Source organism: Styela clava, chromosome 3 (genome assembly GCF_964204865.1).
Source record: "Styela clava chromosome 3, kaStyClav1.hap1.2, whole genome shotgun sequence".
NCBI lineage: Eukaryota > Metazoa > Chordata > Ascidiacea > Stolidobranchia > Styelidae > Styela > Styela clava.
In genome coordinates, this window is record NC_135252.1 from 13869255 (window position 1) to 13895525 (window position 26271).

The window sequence follows — 26271 nt, forward strand, 5'->3', positions numbered from 1 at the left end:
AAACATCCTGTAGTGCGGTATCAACGTTATAGCATTGAAAGATTCAGTATGGTTTATTGGCAAATCTACCCTGAAATGTATTCGACAGCAATTGTGCCAGCAAATCCATTTATTTCATTCCCCTGTAAGAGGAAATCGCTCCACATCTAGAAAACGCGGTTTGCGTTGCATTGACAAAACGCTAATGGACCTTTCCCCGATCTTTGGACCCCGGAAAATTCTTCCCATACTTTACCAATTACCATTGCAAAATTTTCGGCGCTTATTTTGAGAGTGGTTTCGAGAGTTGGCGCCTGTAACATGGGGTATTTGTTTCAAACCATCATTCTGATTCATAGCATTCAACAATCTGTTTTTAAAAGTACCGGTAAAGACTTTTAGCCTAGTCTATCGCGCAACTTCTACACTGATTTTTTGATAACTGCAATTAAACTGAAACTCCTAAGAAGACAAAGTGATCATTGAATTATTTGATTTAAATTTTAAATTTCCGAAACACAACTGAAACCTAACGAATAGAATTCAAAATCGCGAAAACGAGGTAATGTTTACGACCAAGTCTGAAAATCTGTCTGAGTGAGAAAAGTGTCTGAGCGGGTGCGAAAAGTGGCATTGTTTCGTTACTTTTTGCATCTCGCTGATTGGCCAATGTCACGAAGAGTCTAACGTTTGTTTACGTAGCAATTCGTTTGCGTAAGACGATATGCAGAAGGTATTTTGAATGTTTCGTGCTGCCTGACAACGTCTGACTGCTGGGAAGTGATTAGTTGAATGTTTTGGGATTCAAAACGCTCCCGGCAGTAACGCAACATGGGACAAACTAATAAAATGTAGCCAAAAAGCACATTTTGAATTATTCAATGTAACTTTCATGAAATTAAGATCTGTCGAGAACTTAATTATTCTGGTAAGGGCCAGCCACTGTTTCTTTATCTATATTTTGTATTTAATTTTATTCAAAATGAAATTCTGTTTACCGTTGGAATTTTCCATATTCTACGTTTTTGATATTTTGAACTTTCCCGAAAAAAGTTTTGAATACCAATATTCAACAATAAGATTTGAAATTTTTTTAAATTCCAGTTCTTCTTCAATGTCTACAGTGGCGTATCCAGGGTGTGGCAGCCATGGCTCGTGCCATGGGCGCTGTTTGAACAGGGGCGCAAAGCCTGCAAAAAGTAATAATCATAAAAACGTTTCAATAAAATAATTTCAAATTGGGAATAATTGAAACTCGTATTTTTAGACACATAATAATGTACAAGTACTTCAATTCAATAAGAGTCATTATAAATTCCCAAACAACTATCAAGGGGGGCGCATTTTTACACTTTGCTATGGGCGCCATTCTACGTAGAAACGCCACTGAATGTCTATGCAGATATTTTGGATTAAGCCGACATTTCTTACAAAGCTAATGTTAATGTCAGATATTATATGACAATGCTAAAACATATAAAATTTGTATTGATATTGATAATAGACCCGAAAATGATGACTGATATAAAATATTTCTCCAACGTGCTGTCTGATTTTAGGGTAAAAACTTTTCATGCGGGGAACAGAAAAATATAATGAATGATTTCATAATGAGTTGATAATGTGGGACAGACATTACTGACTTAGAGTAAAGGATTTCCAAGCTATAGAGCTGCAACTTTTGCGGATATGCTTATACTGCACTAAACATGGTAGAAGACAGCTTGTAAGACCTGGCAATGTTTCCACGTTTGATAAATAAAAGGCGACAACCACTGTCTATCAAAGAATGACTCAAAGAGCAACTCTTATTAATTGTCTTTTCTAAATTGGAAGGTAAAGACAATGAATGGTTGTAGTTGCAGCATGTTTACTGACGACAATAGAGTAATGCTCAGTATATGGACACGAAATTTGTATCTCGATCGTTATCCGTTTCAATCGCTAAGCTGTGAGTTCTTATAAATTTTATTTGGTTCAGGGGATAACCGTGAGAACTATTGCGAAAAATGAGTATCAGGAAAAAATATTCATTTCCTCAAACAAACAGAAAATATCGTTCAGTCTCAATTATTTTTTATATGATTTAAGTATAACATAATGGCGTACGCTTATTTGTTGTTTAACGCCTTTAAACGTGATATTTATAACGGCCCAACGTTCATATGGCATGAGTTAGAAGAAATTTATCTAATTATCTATTGCCATCAAAATTCAGTAAACAACCCGTCGCCAACCTGCCACTGTTGGACGAAAACTTTTATATGTTACCACTTTTCCGATGTCAGGTTTATTTTGTAAACATTAAGTCCTTGAAATTGAATTGAATTTGCTTGAATTTGGATTATCTCAAAATTCCAATGTCATAAAGATAACAGTTAGTAAATTTAAATAATGTTCTAACAACGCAACCAAATGGGATAAAAGAAATTTGCTCTATGTGAGTTTAATTATTATAACGAACATGTTACTTTTGTCCTTTAGAACATTCGAATTACTCGCTCACTAAAAGGTTATCCAAATAGTATTTGCAATATATATTTTACCGCATTAGGTTGGAACAAACATGCATGTAGTTATGACATGCTTTAGTAAGTCTCGCGCTTTCAATAATGTTTTTGTTTTATCACTCCTAAATATTTAAACAAAACATTTTGTTTAATTTTGTCCAAACCCACTCACTTCTCAAGATTACCTAGTGCAATGAGCAATCAGCAACTCTTCGATTTCATATATTTTACAAAATTAATATAAATTACAAATAAGCTAAAATTAGTGTTTGTCTTGAACTTTATAGATTTGTTCCCTAATAAATTTAGCTTGTTGATTGTAGTTAACATATTCAGTAAAGAACCAAAATGTCATCCCCAAAGTTAAAATGGTGTGAAAAACTGCATTGTGGTTGAAGTTTTTAGGGAGCGGGCAATCTTTTCCATCGTCCACACCACAACGTGCTGCAAATATTAGTTGAGTTACTCCACTAAAAAAGATTGTCCACATACTCATACATCGTAACAATGGTATCAAAATCCGATTTTGGCGCGCATGCATCTCGATATCATGTTGGAAAACTTCAAAAGATGTGGATAGATTAGTTGAATCAATGTTATTGGTTTGCTCTTCATTATTGGACGATTGGGTCGATAATGATTCATTTCTTGAGGGTTGTAATAAATCTTGTCCGAAGGTATTTGCTGAACACCGGGCGGTGTGAGTAGAATGCGATGGAGTTGTTTCATTACCAAATTCTGGACTCTTATAGTGCAATATGCATAATGTTGTGACAATGACACAGTATGTCAATACACTGACCGCTAAGGATTTTATAACAATATTCAGAGTCCAGAGTTCTTTGAATTTTTCTTCGACGGATTTGATTTCAATATGGTAATCTTTATCATGAGTCACAATGCTTCCACCATCTGTAGAAATTGAAACAGTGCCCGAGTTCAAATCACCTAATGCATAATCCGCTGCTTTCCATACGTGTGCAACCACTTGGATCAAGACGAAAATACCAAAAAATACGCTTGCAGTATATAAATTGTTTTGAAATTTTGTTGTTACGCGAAATGTAGTTGAAGTTTTTGAAAAATTAGCAGATTCACATATTATCGTAAGAAAAGCGTTGAAAAGCATGAAACCAGCGAATATTGAGCCCGAGATATTAGCCATCTGCCAGATCATAAACCACGGCACGAGAAATGGACGTAAAGCGTCGTATTCATCCAAACAGTCCATATCAGTTTCATTTATCTGCTTTGGATCCTTGGCAGAACCATAGGTACATGGTGGTAAATCGGGATTAACATACTGTTCGTGATGGTGAACAAATCCGGACAATACATTCATTAATCCACAAGTTATAAGAGAAGCTGAAATTGATCGCACCAGTTTACGAATATTGCACAGTTGATTTTTTGCGACATTGTCAATACGAGTTTCGTGATGTATTCCTTTTTTCCCCCTGGATTTTTTCAGAACTTTTAGCCTAATCGTTGGTAAGTACAGTAGCAATCCGTATATGAAACAGCATATTCCGCAAAGATAATTCGTGAAGTATGTGCCAAAAGTTGCGTCAAGTTGTCTGGGGTAGGAAACGATATCTGATGTACTGTCATTAATATACTTAAGTGTAGACGTTTCAATGAAAGGCATGTTTCTCGTGCATGAGAAATCTGAATTAGAAAGGAATAAAATAATTGGTTTAGAAAGTACGATGACTCCATAGACAATCTGAGCGCAAATGCACAATTAGGTCGTCAATAATTACCATATGCAGAATAACAGCAATAGGTCGAAGATAAAATTGCATGGGGTGTCAGAGAATGTACCAAGTGCATATCTATTTGCTCAAAAAAAAAATGTTCCAAAAAAAGATTTAAACCAAAAACATCATTATATTATAAATTATGTTTTATCAATTCTACACTTTGTTCAATGTTTTATTTTTATTTGTGAACTGATCGATTTCGAGAAAAAAAATAACTATATTTCTTTCACAAAGTTTAGAAAAGGAATTCGAAGTGGTATAAAACTTTCAAAATTTTCCCATCAAGTATTCGTAATCTAGGTAATTATTTTTTGCAATAAAAATATAAGGCAACACGCAAGATCTCACTCACAACTCAGGCAAGATTTTATGCAATTTTTTGCAGGAATAAATCAAGAATTGTTCACTAAACATTATCGATAAAGTATATTGAGTTTTATTTTCATTAATCGGCACTTGTAAATGCTATGAATACATTAAAAGTTACAGTAAGCGTCTCAGAGCGTTTATCAATTTCTTTCAATGTGTTTCCAATTCAAATAAAAAAATCCATGTACTGCGCATAATTTATTTCATATCAAATATCGGAACTAAGTATATATGTAAATTTAATTGATATTATTTTAAAATCGAGCGAATTTAGGTGTTATTAACATATGTATATCGACTAATTTGTAAACCTTCTGAAATTATTCTAATTCAAGTCCAAAATTTTTTAAAAAGAACTTTTATTGGGAATGCCGATATAGCTTTATAAGTAAAATTACTTTAGGAGACTATGAGGTAAAGTACATTTGGATATAACAACAAACTAATAACACTCATCTGATACTAACTACTATTGTTACCGCTTATATAATAATTTGGATGGAACCTTCCTGACCCACTAGATGAGTATAATGGTTGTAAAACTTCTTATAGTATTTAAATAGCATTATAAATCAAAGATAGTCAGTATTGAAACGTCTTTTTTGTCAAACAGTTCAACGTGCTGGATCATGAAGCTCTCAGACCATTTTCCTCAACTAATTGGCAATTCCTGATTATTAAAAAGCTATTTGACCTCGATTAGAATTAAAACGCCTGGTTTTAAGTATCGCCTCGGGGCCCTCTTGAGATAAAAATATACATTTTCTATATTAAATAAATTATTGTATATTTTCATTTCTGAAAATTGTTTTCGTTGAATGATATTTTTCTTGATAATTATATAATATGATACTGTCAATACGATTTTTATGTGCAAATTCAAATTAGTAAATTGCATGCGTATTAATTTTCCTCAAAATTGTTTCGCTGAAAATAGTGGGTTCAATTATAGTCTATAAAAGGCAAAAACAATTTAGATGCAGAGGGCACATACACTCTTTTTGATTCAATTCAATTCAAAGAACTTAAAATTCGGGATAATATCCATTAAACAAACAGTTATGCTTATAGTATAAAATTATATCAGGTGCGGATTTTTAATCAGAAATCATGACCCTGGATGACCAACCTAGAACGAACAAAATTTGTTTGAAACCTTATAATTATTTTCTAAAAACGTGAAAAGAGTGGCAGCGGCAAAAACATTATGCACCATACCTGCTGAGTCAAAATCAGAACATTCCATGGCAGTTTTGTAAACGAAATTACTCGAAATTAAAAGTTGATCGAAATTTTCGATATCGGCGACTTCAGCAGCAAACAGCAATTAATAACACAAAACCCTTTTTTCGAATTCGTGTATATTTATCATTATTACGTCACAAATTGATGAACATGACCGTTGCCATATTTACTGATTTGTTTTCATTCGAATTGAATATTTATTTATTCGAACTGATTGGGGGAGTATAAGTCAGAAGCCTATATTTTACGGCTTCGCCACAAGTTTACAGACAATTGCGACTGTATCGAATCATCGTTCGTATTTAATTCTTCTATACCCGGAAAAAAACAAAATCACTAAACACTCATTTGACTCTGTCGTTGACGACAGCAGATGACACACTGACAAGTCGCTTTCGTTTTGTGCAAAGTTTTATCTGGCCCGGCATTTATGAGGAAATATTGTTCTCACGTTATAACGAAATTTTTAATCTTCTTTTAATTTGTCCACTTCATGTGTTTAACATTGCGCCGTTTATAATTACTACTCCGGGCCGCTACTGTTTTGAATTTATCATTCATCTGCCATAAACAGTCATAATCACTGATTGCTATTAAAACATGTGTATAAAACGCGCTTACATTGTGTTTACACGTATATATCCATAATAGTCTAAAATTATGCAAAGACAATGATAAGAGAATCAAATATTCATAGCAGTGTTTGTGCCGAAATTTTTGATATCGGCGACTTCAGCAGCAAACGGTAATTAGTAACACAAAACTTTTGTTTCGAATTTGTGTATAGTTATCATTATTACGTCACAAATTGATGAACATGACCGTTTCCATATACTCAGTGTTTGTGCCAAATTACAGCACGATTTTCAATACGGTAAAATATATTTCAAATTCAGACCATGGTATATATAAATTTTTTTGAATGTATGCAGGATTTAATTCTGTTTTGCGCATCTCGCATTTTAAATATACTTTGCTCTAGAGAGAAACTATTTTTTTACGAGTTTTGAAAACCCTACAATTGACATTTTTCAGTGACATTTATTAAAGTTCACCGTAGTCGCTTAAAATAACAAACTCTGTCTCATTATTTAACCTCTATCACTGTTCATAAAATAATGTTCACGGGATTTTTCTAGCACACATCGAACACAGGAAAAAATATAAAATTCGTAACATTATATTATAGTTTTCTTCAAAGAGTACTAAAATAAGACTAAGCTCTTATGTAAAAACGTTTTCATGTAGATTTTTGGGTCTTTCCAGAAGTGTGTGTACCAGTATGGGAATAACTAGTTTTGTTCGCCTATTTTACATCAAGTTGTGTAAAGGGACTGAAACCTACATTCACTATACTATAGTCACTTGGCTAACACAGGCAGTCCACACTCCTAATAGAAGTAAAAAAAGGAAAATCGGAATAAAATTATGGCCTAACCCTAACCTGGTACACATACTACGGGAGTACCGATTTTTGCGTGTTCTGTAACTATGAAAAGGTTCATGATGGGAATGTGACTATAAAACTCGAACGCAATAGGAGCTAATATTATTCCTCATTATTTCCTCGACAAACTGTAAAAAAACTGATCTTTTGAAGGAAGGTTCAATTTTCTAATAAGTTTACTAGGCTGTGACTTTTATTTCATGCAAAACTAATGACCTGGCAGTTTAGTAGTAATAATAGGCGTTACAAAATACGTCACTGAGGGGGTCCCTAAAAATATCCGAATAAACATGATATCAGAATAACACTGAGAAAAAGAAAAAGCAATCAAAAAGTTTTGTCAGCACTCTTTGATTCCTTATACTGCAATGTGATACTAGAGAAAATCTCAAACTGAAAACGTGAAATATATCGCATAATGTATAAGTGTTTACGGATTCATCAACACGTTTTGTGGCTTAGCCCGAAGGTAGATTAAGATATATTTCTCAATGGCATTTTTTCTAGATACACCACAATGTGATGTTTTACTTGATAAAGATTATATTGAGCATGGTACAATGTTGAGTCGTAATCCAGATTTTTTTATCAATGATCTTGTTTCACCTAATATGGATTTTTTGACAGAAACTCGTGCAATCACCATCAGATTGAAATCAAATGCGTCAGCTACATTGTGATGTCATGATATGAATGGCAATGGGACTTTCATCAAGATTTGGAACATCGAAATTCGACACTTGTGGACAAGTGACATTCTATCTTATCTATTTTCGGTATATGGGTAGTCTTCGTATATTTCTGACATTAAAACGTCGCCAAATAACACACTGCATCTATAATATGTCTTCTTAGTAACAGTATCAGCATTTCATGAATTTGTTTCAAGTATAGCTGACTGCGGACACATCCGAAAAATTTACGACATATATCACATACGGACTATCTTTATTAACTTTATTTGATGCAGCGACGGATTACATGATGACCTAGACTAGATTTTTATTATTTTTAATTGTTGAATAGCTTTTGTTATTCATCCTTATAAGTACGTTCATAACGCATAGGTGCACAAGATAAACCCATAAAGCCGCCAGCCAATACGGCGACAAAAGGTAAACGACAACTGTTTATGTTTATGTATTGAGAAAAAATAATCGGAGAATTTAGCATGGGATATGCTGATTTGGGTAATAATGGGTCTACAATGATTGGTTACAAGGAAGCGCACGATGCACTGCATACAGAGGCAAAATGTACGATAAAATTGAAAACAACGTGCTAACATGCTATATAGAGAGTTTTAAGAATTAGGGTAAAAATTTCTTCAAATTTATTGCATGACACGCTCTGTTCCACTCCTGGAAATACAATATGGCAGCGTATATTTGAGATAACCTTTATTGAAACTTTTTATTTCTGCATAATTTCATTCTCAGAAAGGTAAAATACAAACTTCCATTAACTCCCCGAGAATGTATTTTATTGTGTAAATAGAAACGTTAAATTGATACAGAGGATATTCCTATATAGTGCTACAAATATTTGTGTATTCGAATAGCGACCAATCTGTGAACCGTTTGTATACGTTAGAGGCTAAAGCACTTTAATGCGGCCGACATGCTATCGTCGCCTAGTACCTATCTGGGATATAATCGGGATGACGTTAAATTGAAATTACATTTCAAAACAAAATCCCAACCCGAACTGCTTTTACTTTATGCTTTATCTTGAAGTCGGCCGAAAAGTTGAACAACCCCAATCGTTAAATATACATACTCAACTGCACTAAAGAGGAGTGTGGGAGAATAAATTAAAAACGTTTGCTTGCTGAATTCACCATAGTGGCCGTAAAAATAATTACCCGAAAAGTCTGAATCTGGCAGTCAGAACCATGGAAAGAAGGTTGGAACAACACACCTAAATTCGTTTTTAATCGTCTTTATATTTGCTGACGTATTCCTATAGTATATTCGTGCTAATACTCAATGTATATATAAGTATATAGGAAGCAAAAGTAGTGTGATATACAAGCTTCTAACTATTCACCGGTGATATAAAATAACGGAATGAATAATATAAATTAATCACTTTTTAATGTTCGCGAAGGTGACGTATGTATAAACTGTTCAAAATATGAGTAATCAGCCAAAAACAATAAACTTACACCAAGACCTAAGAAAACATGATATACCGCGTTATGATTAAATTCAATGGGTAATGGGCAGTAAATTGGATTGTTCTTGCCACACGAAAAACTCAATATTATCTGAATCAAACCCCCAATAAGCACTAAAATCGAACCAAAGAACTTCAACAAATACTGATTTGGACTGTAAATTGCTTCTCCAGTACCTTTGTCATACTTGTAAGATTTATGTAACAGATAAAGCATAACAGTTGCATACAGAAACGTAGAACCAGCAAATACCGCACCGGCCTCAACAGTTGACCAAATGTCCATTTTATCCTTGTCATACCTTGCTTCCTCGATATCTACTACCTCATCGTTCGTCCGAGAACAATATATATCTTGTCTGTATTGGTATATTTTCAGCAAACGCCAGATGGTATATAAGAATATCGCCGTCAGAAATGAATGCACGGAACGTCCAATCTTTCTATCGACCATTTGTAAAGTGTACGAATCAGAATTGCAAAACTTGTTTCCGTTGCTCGCTAAAAATCTCAGGTTACTATTTTGGTCCAACTTAACCGTTAAATATGCCAATAAAATCATGGTACATCCAAATACAACAGCCAGAATATCGGCAATTTGCCATATTGCGTACCATGGATAAATGTATAAACGCACAACATTCCAAAAATGTAAATCTTTGGCATAGTCGTTAAGAAAATTTGATGAACTTGTCAGTGGATCTATAGAGGGTACGACCTGGTGAATGACTCCTCCTATTGCACTCATTCCTGCGCATGAAATGAAAGCCATGGAAGATGCAAGACGAATTGCATTTCTCAGAGAATCCTGTACTGTTTTGTTGCATTTGTGCTGATGTGTGCATTTGTTGTTGTCCAGTTCATTCGGCTGTGTTGGGCTATTGTACAATGTCAACATAAGATAACCATAAATCAAGCAGGGAATTACAATAATGTAATTAGTGACATAAGTTCCAAAAGAGGCGTCCAAACCCCAGACATAAGATCCGCCAGTATAATCTGCCATGACGCCCTGTAGAGAGATAAGCACGTATTTTATAACCATGAATATTTGGCATATGTGATAGCTCGGAAATATAACATTGAGCAAGCATAAACAAATATTTTTACACCTCGTCTGGTAATGCAACTAAAAATTTAGTTTGAGTTGATTAAATTGAATGCAGTAACTGAACCTGTTCACAAGTATAGTTACTAGTTAGTAGGTGGAGACGAATGAGATACTAAAACTCACGTTGTGTAGACGCTGGTGCCAATCGACTCCTAAACGATGCAAATACGCCAGTGGTTCTCAACCTTTTACTGACCGCGTACCACTTTACTGTTTTTTACTATGGCCGCGTACCACCGACAAAGCTCCTTTTTTGACCTGGGGAAAAAGACACAAGAAACGTGCTATGGGAGTATTTTATAATGTGGCACTACATCCTTTGTGGCGTAACACGCGAAACGGACAAAAACATGCCCATATAAGGTGGGCAATAGCGAGCGAGGGCGATCTCTAGAGACATGGACTGATAGCGCACCAGCGCTATTGACGTTTCCCCGACCATTGACTCCGGAAAAATTACCCCTATACTTTACAAGTGTAAACTTTATGCTTATTCTGAGAGTGGTTTGTTCCGTCGGCGAATATAAAATGGTTCAAGTGTTTGAAACCATCATTATTTCGACATGTGACCTTATTTTATGGGTAGAGGTTCAAATATCAGGCTCTTAGATTGGTCAAATCGAATGATTGATTTGCTAGAAATGATATTTTACAACTTCATTGATTGCTACGTGCATTCATTACGTATTAAAAGCAAATTAATTGACACAGTGACAAAACAATAGCCTACCGACCAAAATCACTGCGTGTAACCTGAATCAAAATACAACTTAAAAGTGAGATGGAACAATTCGTTTCTAAGAATAAAGAAATGCTGGAGCAAATCCTTTGCAAAGTATGATTGGACATGGGTCGCACTAGCATGATTACATTTTGTTTATTACATTTCGTTGTTTGTTACTTATCGATCTTAAGATCGGTAAGTATGTTGATAGGTATTTATCTGTCTGTGTGTTAGATGCACGCGATATCTCACGAAAGCGAGGTTGAATCTGCTCCAAATTTTGCATGTACATTCATCATATCTTGGATCAGAAACCTATTGATTTTGGGTGGATTATGTCTTATAATTGGTGAGGTATTGATTAATTAGTGATGGGACACACGGTGTCACTATGAAGTAAGACCACTGTTTTGGGGGATCCCCTAACCTTCGATCAATAAGTCTTCGGTTTCTAACCGATATTCTAGTTATTCTATTATTATATTTCCCTGATTTTTAGGTTCATATCGATGGCAGCCTTGGATATAGCTAAGTTTAGCTTTGTCCATCGCAGCATTTGCGAGATTCAATTTCGATTACTGCAACTAACGTAAATTTTCGCGGAAGACATAATGACAATTAAGTTAATTAATTCACAATTATTTTATTGAAATACAACTGAAAACTGACAAATATCACTTAAAACCACAAAAACGAGGCAATGTTTGAAACCATGCTTGAATATCTGTTTGAGCGACAGAAGTGCCTAATCGGCTGGGTGCAGAAATTGCAATTGTTATGTGTTGCTCCATTATTGACTTATTGCTGATTGGTTATAGTTACGGAAATAAACAAAGAAACTGATGCTTGGGGAAATCTTCATGAACGGCATATTTTAGCCAACTAAAGGTTAATTGTTGCAATAACTAAAATCTGCTCGCGTACCACTTGAAAAGCTCCCGCGTACCACTAGTGGTACGCGTACCACAGGTTGAGAACCACTGCCATACGCCTATGTATGTGTTGGTGGCCAACCACTCTTTATATCAAATCATACATATATTACACTTACTTGGGATCACCCCACGATAGATGAAGCAAACTTTGTTTCCGTTACTTAGGGATTTTTTCTGAACATTTGACAGTGTTTCATACCGGTTCTCGTTTCACGTAGTACAGGCTTTGATAAGATTTTATTAAAAAATAGAATCATATGCTATATTATAAACAAAAATACACTATAAATAGAACTTTGACATTAACTGCAAAAATTCAAACCTAACTGCTCCAGTCTTACTTACCTAGGCATTACGATTGTTGGCATTAAGAAGTATTACAGTGAACTAATTATGGTTCCACGTACATAACCCGATATATATAATGATAAAAATCATGTTCGGCGTGTCGCGATTTTGTAATTATACCATCACATCATTTATAGTATGATCCTATTAGTTCTGAACTCCTGACAATACAACCTAAACAGCAAGCAAAGCACAAAGCGCTGTTGATCCGTACGTATGCCTCGCTAAAAAATAGGTCCTAAGCGAAAAACGTACGTGGAAATACTAAACGACAATTAGATATTATTAATTCTGCTTATTCTTTCATTACTGGCGCATAAAACAAGCATAAACGGATTTCCCCTACGCAAGCATGATATCATAGCGCTGCTGTGATTTACCGTCGTAGCAGAATTCTTTACTATTTATAAAATATGTGAATTGATTGTAACAATTGTCCAATCATTACAAAGATAATGTATCACACCGACCACTACGAAAATTCGTCATAGCTATATACAATGTTCCCTCTAAAAAGTTTTGTAGTATGTGTGGGCAGAAATTTTGGTCTGTGCGCACTTTTTTGAAAATGACTGATATTTGTGCAAAAATCAATGAAGAAATTTTGGCGTTCTAACCGGGTAATAAGTGGGCCAACAACAAACTTTCTCAACCTGCCAACCGAGAACATTGTTACATTACATCGAAATACGTCTGTGCGCAGTAAATCTATAAGTGTGCGCAGCCTGTGAAAGCTATGTGCGCGCGCACACGCGCACACTTTAGAGGGAACACTGGCTATATATATATATGCGGTTGAGAAAACTTCAACTCATCAAATTCTGACAAAATACTGAAGCACCACACGCCCACCACGGAAAAATTAAGTTTTGTATTATCACTATTATGTATTAACAATCTATTTCGAGAATAATCAAGGAGAGCCCCGCCAACGCATAAAATTATCCAGTTAGGGTTTGAGTTAGGAATGCAGATTTAGCTGGCAACTCAAATTTTTAAATCATTTCTAATCCCAACTGGATAATCACTAATAACTTAAAACTTACTCATAGATGACTAGTCGCTGAGGTTAAATAGGTAAATAACTGGGCCGCATCGGTATTACGTCCGAACATTTAGAATTTATTACGTTATTATTCGCGCAGCTATAAATTTGAAACTAGATTAAAGACTGCACGTACAGGAAGCATATAGGCACATCTGTCTACCCATAAGACGATTTAGTTTCAATTACACCAAAACTACACCTTGGTTTGAGTACCATCGAAATCTGACTTACCGTTATGATACATCATTGTCCACCCAGCAGCAAGACAATGCTCGACTCGAAGGCGAAGCAAGAGAACAATTAAAAGATTACCCAATCATAAAGAGGAAGGATTCTTTTATACAATAGGACAATACAGTATTTTGTTTGAGCGCAAATAAATAAGATAAAGCCGTAATCGACAAAAACATGTTACAATTTGTTTTAAAAAGAACCAAGAAATCGTAAGTAAAAAGTACTTGGTGTCTTCCGAATATCGCAGCAAATCGCGCAAGCCGCAAGCGTGAAGATTATAAATTTGCACTATATTACGCATTTCTGTCCATAGATATGATCACTTTAACCGACGACTACAAATCGCTAATAATAAACAAAACTGAATTGTTTAATTCGAAGGTAAATTTTAACGTTTTAGATTTTTTTAGGAAGTAGAAGATCAAGTTATCTACATTTTTAATTACTTTGACTGCAACTACAAGTTTCAAAATACATTTTTCTGTTCGTTCGGCCAGGAAAGTTTTCAATAATGCATGCTTCGTACCATACTATTTTGCGATGAAATGCAAACTCTTTTGTAGGTGGTGATTAAGAAAAGTGCATTTATAGCAAAATATGTTCCTTCCCCTCAGATCAAAATTCCCTCTACATAGTGTCGTTGACATCAACATCTTGGAATGGCCGACGTCTTAACAACAGAAAGAAGAAAGTGTTTTGTAATTCTTATGTGATCAGCTTAGCTTTTAGCTAACGTTTTCTTCGATCCAACAAACGTGTTTTTTTATTTGAAACTCCGTTCCGTTTAATTGATTCTGATGTTTATAGCATCAATTGCAAATAGCCTTTGGCATCAAAATCATAAATATTGGTACCAAGCTCATAACACCGTATGATGTGGATAAATATAAGCGTTGAGGCGAATGCATTGCATTAATATTCTGCGTACACTGACACAGGGACCAAACTGCTCAACGGAATTTACTGAAAAGGATTTTTAAGAACACATTACAAGCCAAAATCAACTGATAAGCTTGTTCCATGAAAAGTAACTGTCAGAAATATCCACAATTATAATACGAGCAGGTCGCACGATGTTGCTCGCATTACCCGGCATAACTAGATAGATTTCGTTCTAATATCGATATTCCAAATCAAGTTGTATGTTCATTCATGATGTTAAATTTCATTCCTTAATCAAAGTATCGACGACTTACTTCTGGCCAATCGAAAAAGTATTCCAATACTGAAGTACAAATACGCTGATGTTGTGATTTCGTACTGGTAATAGTCTCACATTTTTGCTAAGAAACTGTCTTAAAATGTCCTAATTATTGTGAAAAGACCGCAATTCACGCAATTATAATGTAACATAGTAGCGTTCACGCAAAAAACAAACAATTACAAAAATTTTCGTTTGCTTGCGGTAAAATGCCAGTCACGAAATTCAGGTGATACTACCATTTTGAAATGCGAATAGCTCAAATTATGAAAAAAATTGTGAAATGTACAGATTTACAGATTTTTATTTTAACGCAAAAATATAGAAAAGTCGTTCTACTTCATCAAAATTACAATACAATATTTTAAAAGAATCAGGTATATACAGTGGAAAGGCAAAAAAAAATTATCAAAAACAAAATCATAGAAAATAGAACTCTTTTTCGTAAAAAAATTCACTTGTCTAAAAAAAGGCAGAAAAAAAGTAAAAACTCCGTGATCAAAAAATTAATTCGATCAATATCGAATCAAATTGCCGAAAACTGTATAAAGTCTATACCATTAAGTCCAACTTGTTTATTTCCAAATTCGAATTTGGATTATGTCAAATTTACATTATGGCCTGTATCATTTTCGCGGAAAAAGGTTCCCAGGCCACACGTCGGTTATCAATATATTTAAAAAGGTGGAAATAAATTTGTAAATAATAAATCATCGAAAAGCAAAGAGGGTATTAACTACCTAGGTCGGGATTTCCCAAACTGACCTCGGTCACGGATTGGTTCGCTGTGGTTCGCGGGCAGAGGCTTTGATGACGACCTTTATTTGAAGAAAATTGACCGGATTTGTTAGATTCTTTTGAGTATAACGCATTTATTCATCCGCTTTTTTAGCTTTAAACGTGGTGCATGAAATAACTGATGAAAACGCCTTAAAAGCAAAATTAGGTATTTTTATGGAAGAGCAGGAGGCACAATTGTTGAGAGTCTTTGGAAGGGAGCCACGGAATACGAAAGTTTGAAAACCGCTGACTTAAGTGGACTTGGTTTAGCTTGATAGATTTCAAAACGATTAGCATTACAGCCCAAGCATACATTCAAATAGATCTGGCTGGTATTAACATGTTTAATTGTGAGTAAAACAATTCCAAACCTGATTTTTCTAGAAAATAGCATCCAACCAGGGTCAAGACAGTAAGGCATTACATGATGTCGAAGTGCAGAAATAATTAAATTTTAACTTTTGGCAGATATGAACAAAATTGGTGACGCAAAATTGAAAGACAAAATATACATTGATTTTACATACTACTGCAATTTGGTTGTGTTGTTATGATTTTCATGAGTGATGATTTTAATATCGATCGTTTATTATGTGTAATGCAACGGAATGTAAGATTGCAAAATGCTAAAAACAAGCGATTGTATTGCTATTGAAATCAAAATCGAGTAAGAGATTAGTAAGAAAGTGGGTGCGACGACAGCAAATAAAATTAGGATTTCATATTGCATCATATTCATTCGAAGCGGGCAAATATTTTTCACGTTTCAGAATATCCAACGGTGTAGTAAGAAGACTTCCCATTATTGACCCGTATGTAATTGAAAGCCACGCATACCGTTTTAAAGTAGGCCAGGATTAAAATACACCAATCAAACAAATACTGGTAATTTCAGTGGTGTGCAAACGTGCTAAACCTAATTGATAATTTAGGAACTAGCTAGGCGACAAAATATTTAAAATTCAAAATATATCGGTGTCATAATTCTATGATGGCAATTATAACAAAGTGGACCAATTTGTTTCGACTTTCAAAAAAACATGTTTTCTCAAATTAGGATAAATTACAATTCCAAGGAATTGTGTTGAATAACCAATATTGATTCTGACGCACGGTTCATAAATGGTCTGAGTTTAGTAACAAAACCAAACAAATCAAGAGTCTATTGAGATTTCGAACATGATCCAGTTTGTTTGACATCCATTATTTGACAAATCGGAAAAAAAGAATGAAAAATTGAGTGCCAAATTATTATGAGGTAGCAGAAATTATACATACTATCTACCCAATTACTTATAATATGATAAATATTAACAAAATGAAGTAATATTAAATAATATAGAAAGTATCTTTGGCGGAAGACTACAAGATTGCCAAATGCTAAAAAAGACAGTGGGCGCCCTGTTTAAGTTTAAATAAATTTTAACGGTTAGAAATTGGTCGCTGTAACGTCGCAAATACAGTGGGGTATGATCAACAGACATACCGATAATTTTTAATCCAGAGCGACCAAAGAAAAGCTACATCCAAGTGTGAACAGTAATGTGTGACTGTAATTTGTTTTCTTCAAAATATATTATGAGACTCCATAAAATTCAATAATATGCGGGAACTAGTTTTAATCAGGCTTTGTTATAACGCGGTATTGACCATCAAATAACCGTTTACCATTGAATAAATTTACACGATTTCGAAGCGACTTGAGGACAGCGAACGTCTATTACATATTGAAAAAGAATTAATATTTGAATTGTGATTTTATCATTTAAAGGCTCGAAACTAAAATTTGGTTTGGAAGGGATGAATTGTTCAATCCAAACTTTTTTTTCCATGCATAAGGCGAATGTATTTTTGGCACACGCTTTGGAATAACTAATAATCGCGCTTTGAAATAACTAATAATCTGAAGTATTCAGAACTTCTGATATACTATGTTGCTCCGGCCAACCCAGCTTTACGTCTGCTTCTATCTGCTCCAAAGTTTCTTTCCAAATTCATTGTTATTTCTCTCTGAAGGTTGATTTTTTTACAGGAACCTTCGCTTTTTATCCACGGGTGTTGTAATACTTGTTCTGCGGTATATCTTCGTTTTGTGTCGACAACCAGAAGTTTGAAAATAAGATCTTTGGCGGCTGTATCGAAACATTAACATTATTTTAACATTAAAATTTTAGGCAGGGCTACTAAAAGAGACGACGAAGAGACGAAAAGTTAAAAAATAATTATGAAAAGACTGAATAAGGCCGCAAATATTCGATCAAGCTGGCAAATTGAAAACATACGAAAAATTTTTATTCTAAAAACTTCAGTTAGGAACTTCAGAATTCACTATTCTATAGCAGCTGTTGTTTTGTGCGCGCCAATCGGTAATCAAAAGCACGCGATTCTATGATATGATTCTCTACAATCCCAGTAGCTATAGTGGTTTGTCGTAAATTCGCTCAAAGATCAATCTCCCTAATTTCTGAGTACAAGTCACCCTGCTTTCAGCAAATGTCGATAAAATGAAATATTATGAAAAACCAATATGTTCAATTTTAAACTAAATCAAACCCGAATTTAACAATGAACAATCAATTAAGAAGCCATGCCATGTCATCGTAAAAAGAGTTCTGAAAAAATCCTAATCATACCGTCTGAAATGCTATCCCAATACGGCGACAAAAATTCATATTCCCCGAGTTGTATAATTTCAAACAATTCTTCTTGGTTCCTATCATGTGAACGGAACGGTGGGAATCCGCATAGAAGAATATACGTGATAACTCCAGTTGCCCACATGTCGACTTCCAGTCCATAACCTGAAAATAAACAAGGTAAAATAACAAATAGCGGAATCTCATAAAATTGTGCTGTTTTCGCTTCCATGTTCCTTTTTTCTCTATATAAAATTTATATATAAGATACTAACGTACCGGTTTCAGCCAATATTTCAGGAGCGACGTATGTAGGTGTCCCGCAGACAGTATAAATAGGTTCAGTGACTTCCATTGCAAGACCGAAATCAGCTAATTTCAGAGTCATGCTGCCGTCTTTATTTCTGGAGACCTAATGAACGTATTTGAACGTTTTTTTGAGTTGAGAGCTACAGAAAAGAGTCGAGTACGACCTATATAAAGGTTCAAAGGCACTAATATAGATGGATTGAGCTGTGGTAGATTGAAGATTAAATAATTTTCCATTACATTTCAGGCGGGGTGTGTAAATTTTACTTTCCTTGCAAGCAACGAACCTTTATTTCTCTCTGCTACGAGAATGGCTATGTGCCAATATTGGGATTTTCATATTAACATGGAAGAAACACGGTGTGGGTAAATTATACTTCTAAAATTCGTCAAGGGGTAGACGAGACGGTGCTCCCGAAGTAATCGTACCAAGATGGCGCACAACCTGAACATAGTATGTGTACCGGGTTAGGGTAGTTCAGGTTGTGCGTCATCTTGGTACGATTACTTCCGGAGCGCCTACGAGACAATTAAGGTTTAGAAACCATGTACTAGGGGAATACATTTCCGACCTAGATGAGAGTCCAAATGACATTACAAAATTTTTATAAAGCTATTTCGTATACATATGTGTTCATATCAAGGTTTCCTGCAACAATCTTTTAAAACGAGGGGCAAATAGCTCCAATTAAGAACAAAATCATACCAATAAATTTTCCGGTTTCAAGTCTCTGTGCACAATATTTTTGTCGTGTAAAAACGCCAACGCTTCACATAAGTCAGCGACCATGTTTGCAGCATCACGTTCCGTGAATTTTACACTTTCGGTAATGGCGTCGAAGAGGTCACCGCCCTAAAAGAAACATCATGTCTCAAAAGGTAAACCCAAAAATAAAATAAAATTACAAGAATTATCGTAAATTTTTGAAATATTAAAATACACATATACGGATCGAATTACACAAAATTTCAAAAAGGCAAATTACATAAAAATGTACATTTTTTTCTACATTCTACCGCGAAAATCAAAATGGAGGCAAAATACCTTGACGTATTCCAACATGAGGTAAATCTCGTCTTCCGTTTCGAACTCTTCAACTAACCGAACGATATTAGGATGGATACAGTTCTTCATAATTGCGATTTCATTTTCTAAACCCAAACGATTTTTTATGTGTAACATTGACTCAAGGGCAATCAAAGGAGTTTTTACTTATCTAATATTTTACAGTTATGGACGATGAGGAATAGGTTGAAATAGGTTATAAATAGGTTGAAAACGTGAAGCAAGTAAATGAAAATTCTGTTAAATATTGAATTATTAGCTTAAATACCGAAAGGAATACGCACGTGTGGTATGCGAAGACAATACAGTGCCAATTTGACATATAAAAATAGAGAACTATTACTGTACACTATGCAGAATTGAGACATGAACTATATTACTGATTTCCAGATAGGCTCACCATAAAACTACGATGCATAATGACTGTTTACACATAAAGTAAACTGAACCTTACTTCATTTTCATTTTTTTGAATTAAATAACGGGCTTTTATAGTGATTGATGATTACTTAATAAATGTGTAGTTTAGTATGAATGTTTTATAAAAAATAAAATGAAATTACGTAACACCAAAATGTTCAATATCAAGTTGACTAACCAATCATATCTTCCTTTCCTTTTAATTTTGATTTATCAATAATTTTCATCGCATATTCAGCTTCGGTATTTCGTAGTCGAGATTCTTTAACGATCGCGAAATTGCCGTCACCGATCGTTTTCCCAATCTCATACCTCGTTTCAATATCACTTCTGGTAATCATGCCACGTGAAGGCGCCTAGGACAGTCGAATGAAACAGTGAATAAAATAGTAAAAATCGTTAGCTGTTCCTGTCACAATATCGTGATCCACGCAAAAGCAATGGCATTTCATGAAACATCTTTATTCCAACAATCTCAATCAAGTGATTGATTTAAGTTGGTCAATTCACAATCTAATTTGATTGAAAAACGCTAATTCGTTGGAAACGAGGAGTCGCCAATTTCTATACTTGACATAGAGCCTAAACGAGCGGTTCTCCGTCGTTTATGTATAACTGCTCCTTTACAGCACTCTATTTATGGTACACCATTTGGTAATTTGTTTGACCCCTGGAACCCCAATCACTGGCCCAAACAAATATATTCTTACAGAGTGCTGGAGATAAAATTATTTGATAAATTTTTGATACCTACCTTGTATTTCTGAACTTTTCGTGATCGATCAGTGTCGTCAACCTTGTGAAAAGGTTGTTTTCTTTGAGGTGTGCTTCGTGTGCTATTTTCCTCCTCCCGTCTTCGCAATTCTTCTTCTCGTTCTCTCTCTTCTCTTTCACGTTTCCTTTCTCTCTCACGCTCACGTTCTCGGTCACGATTCCTACGTTCTTCCTCTCGTTTTCGACGCTCCTCTTCCTCTTCCTGTAAACGAGAGAAAAAGTAACAACTGACTGTTTTTATTGTCCAAAAGAATTTCAACATTGTGACAATCTTGCACAATGACGTTTCAATTGGCAAGTCAAATATGAGAGAAATGCGATACCTCTCTTCTTCTACGCGCTTCTTCTTCCTTCCTTCTTTTTTCTCTCTCTCGTTCAGCATCTTCCTCACGTATCCGCCGTTCCTCTTCCTCTCGTTTTATTCGCGCCTGTATCAAACATAAAATATAAAATATTGCCTGGTATTGAAATCTTGGCTACAGGTTGACATTGCGAACAACGTTTTAAATCTCGAACCTCTTCCTCCTTTCGTAGTTTATCGGCTTCTCTTCTCCGCCTCTCTCTTTCCTCGTCTTCAGCTTTCCGCCTTCGTTTCTCTTGCTCTGCCTCCTCTCTCTTTCTTCGGGCATCTTCTTCAGCGTTCAGTCTACGCCGTTCTTCCTCTTCTTTTTCTCTCCTGAAGTTTGTTATTTTGTTTAAAACTAAGTCAATATTAATCAATTAAGTCACGATTAAATGAAGTTATGTTTCGACTTTGATTTAAAAGTAGGCACCTAAATAATAAAATGCATTAGTTTATGTCATTAAAAAACTTCAGAGCAAATCAACTCGCCAAGTTGAACCGGAAAATGTGATCATTTAAAATTTTGATGCTTTGGGTGCAAAAAACAAATAGTTGCATATTGAACATTAGTGGTTAGATTGCGTTCCCACTCTATATTTACTAAGTTTATCAAACGCCATTTATTGTCGGAAGTTACTCAATGTACTAAATTATACGAAGCTTTAATGGGACAAACGGAAATTAAACATACTGTAATTTTTCTCTCTCTCGTTTATTATCATCCAACTGCCTTCTTCTTTTTTCGTCTTCCTCTCTCTGTTTTCTATGTTGTCTTTCTCTCTCTTCTGCCTCCCATTGCTGTCGTTCTTTTCTCCTCCTTTCAGCATCGCGAATTGAGGTTTTCACTTCAACGTCTGAGGCTGGGGCGATTCCATTTGAAGCACCCCCAACTCTGCCTCGGCCACGACCTCGTCGCCTGAGTAATAAAAATTTAAATATTCATGTTGCGAAATCGGAATTACCAGAAAATGGTGATTTTGTTAAAAAAATCTGACTTAAAGTGATTTTTCACCTCAGCTCTTCCTCGAGTTCCTCTTGTTCTCTTTCCATTCTTTCTCTTTCCCACTTTTTCGCTCGTTGTCTATCTTCCTCTTGAAATTTTCTTCTTTCATTTAATAAATGACGACCCCTGGCTTTATCTCGAGGAGATTTGTTTGTGCCAACATCATTAAACCTCCTAGCAAAAATATTCGGGAGAACCAACATAAATATGGAAACATAAAACATATATAAAAAATACAATAAGGTTTGCCACGGAAAGTTTGAAAAAAATAAAGTAAATGAATAAATGATGAAAGGATTGCAAAAACGGAGAGAAATGAATCAGAAAAAAGGAAAGTTTCAATTCGAGAAAAATTGAAATTGATATGAATTACCTGTCTCCCTCCGTTGAATCGCCTAGACCGGAGTCAGACTTAGAACCTTTGGTTCCTTCGGCAATCGTGAAAGGTTGCCGTCTTGCACCTTTGTTTTTATAGGCTTTTTCTAGGTTTTGTCGAATTAAATTTTGTGCGTAAGGTGAATCAGGATAAAGTTCTTCTAAGACTTCCTAAAAAACAACGGAGTTGCATGATGAGCATGAATTGGAAGAAATATATTAAAATTTCTTTAATTTGTCAGAATTGCATTTCAAATGAATGACAAAGAAATGCAAAAAATGAAATCATTGTCACCTGCACATCCATCGTTGTTAATTGTTCTTTGCCAACAGCGATAAAAACATCGTCTTCGCGGAAGAAATCTGAAACGGATTTCACTTCCCGACCTTTCAAAGTATACAACCTGAAAATGGTGATCGAATGGTAGATTTTAGTTTTGTAATAGAAACAAAAAACACATTTCCGTAAGTCAGTATAGCTTAATTTATACACTGTTCTTGTAAACCTCTGTTTGAGCTGTGTTAAAGAAAGAAAAAAAATATCGCATATATGGAGCAATTCATTAACGATATTAAAGAGTTTGTTTATTTGCCACAAATAGTAGTACTAACTTCCGTATATGGTCGTTTTTCCATTTAGGTTGTCCGAGTGCTTCTGATATATCGGCAACAAGTTGTTCAAACGTTTGAACCTGTGAATGAAGATCGATATATATGCATTAAAACTTCCGATATTTGTGCAATTATTTGATAACTCCGTAACTCGATTGTAAAAACTGAAGTACAGTAAAAAACGAAAAATACCTCAATCAAAACGATCACTTACCGATCTCCTATTCAACAAAATTGTTATCTTTTTGTGAGGACGGATTTGTCCCGCCCTTACGACGGTAACGACTTTCGGTTTCATTGGTGAATTATCTGGGTGAGTTGTATGAGAGTAATCTGACCTCGGCGCCGTTCCAAATGTCATAGGACGGAACTATGAGATGATGTTGAAACAAATTTAGTAATGTGGTATTCACAAATGAGATAGTTTTATAAACTTTGGCAGATAGTCAGCAAAATCAATTCGAATACCAAACACTTTGGCATTTATATATCTAGAAGCTAATACTGGATTCTTTTCAGAAAACTCCAGAAAGCAGCATTCAAATACATACATTAAACCAATACTAGAAATACTCAAACTACCTTTAGCAGTAAATCAGTATTGGTTACCCAGGGTAGTTCAGAAAATTTTTTTGGAGAAATTCGAAAAAGAGTGTTTAAGAATTCCTAAAGTACGACTTGACATATTCGATGGATTTTTCTTCACACAAAAATGAATTAACCACGGAATTTCAATAATTCCATTAACGAATATTAATAATAAAATATAAGAACCTACCAAGACCCGGAAGTCTATGAGTAATGTGACTATAGAAAAGACTAAATAAGTCTATAAAATGACTACTATATTTAGATCCATAGAAAAAAAAACTATAGTGGATGCACTGATGAAATAGTGACTTTATAGTCACGTATTAAATACCATGCCAAAAATGATTCACACTACAACCCCACACCATTTGTATATTACGCAATGCTCGGATCGAACGTACTTTATTTCTTTTCTTTGTCCTTTGAAACTGTAAACACATCGCATCAATGAGAAATGAATGTGACGATGGGAATAGGTTATCAAAACAAGTTTTACAATTACAAAAAGTACCACGGGTTATAATTATTCAAGTAGAGTAACTTTGATGGTATTCAGTAAAAAAACATTTAGAAAATTCAAAAACATCCCAGATATGCATAAGCTAGGTTAGTGTTGCTGATCTGACCTGTTTACTTAGATTCCCTTTGCCGAAGCCTCCTCTTCCTGTTGGAGGATACGTAGATCGCATTCCTCGCGCACCATTAGTAGTATAGGATGCATATGGTCCACCGTTAGGTCGATCGTACATCGCGTCTCCATTGTGGAAGTTGGGCATACGAGGTTGTCCTAAAAATGGATGTGAACCATTAAGTGGTTTCTAACAGGTAAACAGATATGTGAAGAACGGCGGGCAAAATATTAGAGAGGTTTAATAACTCTTATTTGTCAAAAAAGCCTAAAATGATGCAATTTCCGGCTTCTGTACACCTACAATTCCGAAAAAATTCCGCGTTTGAGGGCATGTTGGAAGGAAAGAAAAAACGCATCTACACACCTTTCTTATCAGCACCCTGATAATCCCATATAGTGGCACCCTTCACTTGCCTAGCAACAATTATCGGTCTCAACATGTAGCCTGATCTTTTTCGAGTAATTTGCTTAGACGATGACAAATACTCGTGCTTGAAATCACAAGGAAGGGGAATTTTTGCATAGCGTACATTGGGGCATCGTAAACTAGAAATTATATGCGGCAACACCACCATCTATCTCAAGTGAGATGTCATCTCAAGAAATATATTTCGACTCCATTTTCTGCATGTCTTACAAGAAGTATCCTAAGTGCGCCGAAGATCATTAAATAATGAATATAGTAATTATAAATTTTAAACAAACACCACCAGAGTATATGGCAAACGACAATAAATATCAAATAGTCAGAATTTCTATCAGAATTAAAATCCTAAAACGACGTATACATACAGCAATATCCTCAAAACCAAAGGCTTCATTTATCTATGCTGTAATAAAACGGACATTGACAAAACCCAACATAGTATTTAAAACTACATCTCAAACGCCTGAAACTACCATGTTGGACAATGTAACTCGATTAATAGCACGGAGCCAAGAGCCACAAAACCAAACTTTCGACCATCTTCAATGGGTTGGAATATAATATTAAAACGGACACGAGTGTTTACTTAGCGACGTAGGGTGCTCAGCGTTCGCCACCAACCGTTCCATTGTTGTATTTTAAAAAGTAAACGAGGCAATGAATTGTGTTGATGGTAAAGCGAGGTACTTCTTGGGAAGCGAGAGTGGTTCGATCACACATAAGTTTCCAAAAATCAATAAGTAAGGCACTGCAAATATATCCACGAAATGATGTCCAAGAATGCGCCAATTGTCTTCCCATAGTACTATGCTAGACAGTGTTCAACAAAGATATCGTTGCCCGCGAGAATCGGTTATTACCAGATTAACAGTCTCGTTATAGGAAGATAAGTGTGCGACCCTCGGTCGCAGCTGACTACTTCTTAAGAGCTTCCTTAAAATTAAAAACTTCTAATAACGTCGGAATTGTTGACTTGGGGTTGTTCAAATTTGTAGCAAGTCACCGTAAGAAGTTTTTTATCTTGATTTTTTCATCTATATATTTTTTTGAATTGGTATGCCACGACAAAATGCATGGGGATTTTAAAGTAGAATACAATCCTCATCTACCTCTCTGCTAAGAATTAACCTAAGCGGGTTCAGAGTCATTTCATAGTGCTCAAAAAGCCCGCTACTCAAAATATGTTTACTATTCTTTTACTAAAACTTCATA

The 26271-nt window shown here is 35.0% G+C and overlaps 3 protein-coding genes across 7 annotated transcripts in view; all 3 read right to left on the reverse strand.

Annotated features, from left to right (window-relative positions):
* Positions 1 to 2692: 2692 nt before the first annotated feature.
* LOC120342790 (uncharacterized) lies at positions 2693 to 6428 on the reverse strand. Its single transcript, XM_039411771.2, has 2 exons — positions 5840 to 6428; positions 2693 to 4157 (listed from the first exon to the last, which is right to left on the reverse strand). The coding sequence occupies exons 1-2, from the start codon at positions 5865 to 5867 to the stop codon at positions 2752 to 2754; spliced, it is 1434 nt and encodes a 477-aa protein (XP_039267705.2). The 5' UTR covers positions 5868 to 6428; the 3' UTR covers positions 2693 to 2751.
* A 2802-nt stretch (positions 6429 to 9230) lies between these two features.
* LOC120342803 (uncharacterized) lies at positions 9231 to 13776 on the reverse strand. 2 transcript variants are annotated; one of them, XM_078111168.1, is made up of 3 exons: positions 12378 to 13776; positions 10726 to 10860; positions 9231 to 10503 (listed from the first exon to the last, which is right to left on the reverse strand). In XM_078111168.1, the coding sequence occupies exon 3, from the start codon at positions 10495 to 10497 to the stop codon at positions 9397 to 9399; it is 1101 nt and encodes a 366-aa protein (XP_077967294.1). In that variant the 5' UTR covers positions 10498 to 10503; positions 10726 to 10860; positions 12378 to 13776; the 3' UTR covers positions 9231 to 9396. The 2 variants fall into 2 exon arrangements, with proteins under 2 accessions (XP_077967294.1, XP_039267718.2); XM_039411784.2 differs by lacking the exon at positions 10726 to 10860 and having other exon boundaries at positions 12378 to 13763.
* Positions 13777 to 15530: 1754 nt separating this feature from the next.
* LOC120342771 (serine/threonine-protein kinase DCLK3-like) overlaps positions 15531 to 26271 on the reverse strand; it is a 32002-nt gene continuing 21261 nt past the window's right edge. For all 4 annotated transcript variants that reach the window (XM_078110339.1, XM_078110340.1, XM_039411741.2 and 1 more), the window contains 16 exons: positions 24628 to 24788; positions 23625 to 23780; positions 23411 to 23490; positions 23094 to 23202; positions 22797 to 22969; positions 22433 to 22597; positions 22112 to 22336; positions 21594 to 21753; positions 21401 to 21505; positions 21058 to 21279; positions 20482 to 20659; positions 19863 to 19969; positions 19524 to 19670; positions 18788 to 18920; positions 18506 to 18673; positions 15531 to 18004 (listed from right to left, as the gene is read on the reverse strand). In XM_078110339.1, the coding sequence (XP_077966465.1) occupies positions 17802 to 18004; positions 18506 to 18673; positions 18788 to 18920; positions 19524 to 19670; positions 19863 to 19969; positions 20482 to 20659; positions 21058 to 21279; positions 21401 to 21505; positions 21594 to 21753; positions 22112 to 22336; positions 22433 to 22597; positions 22797 to 22969; positions 23094 to 23202; positions 23411 to 23490; positions 23625 to 23780; positions 24628 to 24788 (2492 nt within the window). In that variant the 3' untranslated portion in view covers positions 15531 to 17801. The remainder of the gene's footprint in view (positions 18005 to 18505; positions 18674 to 18787; positions 18921 to 19523; positions 19671 to 19862; positions 19970 to 20481; positions 20660 to 21057; positions 21280 to 21400; positions 21506 to 21593; positions 21754 to 22111; positions 22337 to 22432; positions 22598 to 22796; positions 22970 to 23093; positions 23203 to 23410; positions 23491 to 23624; positions 23781 to 24627; positions 24789 to 26271) is intronic.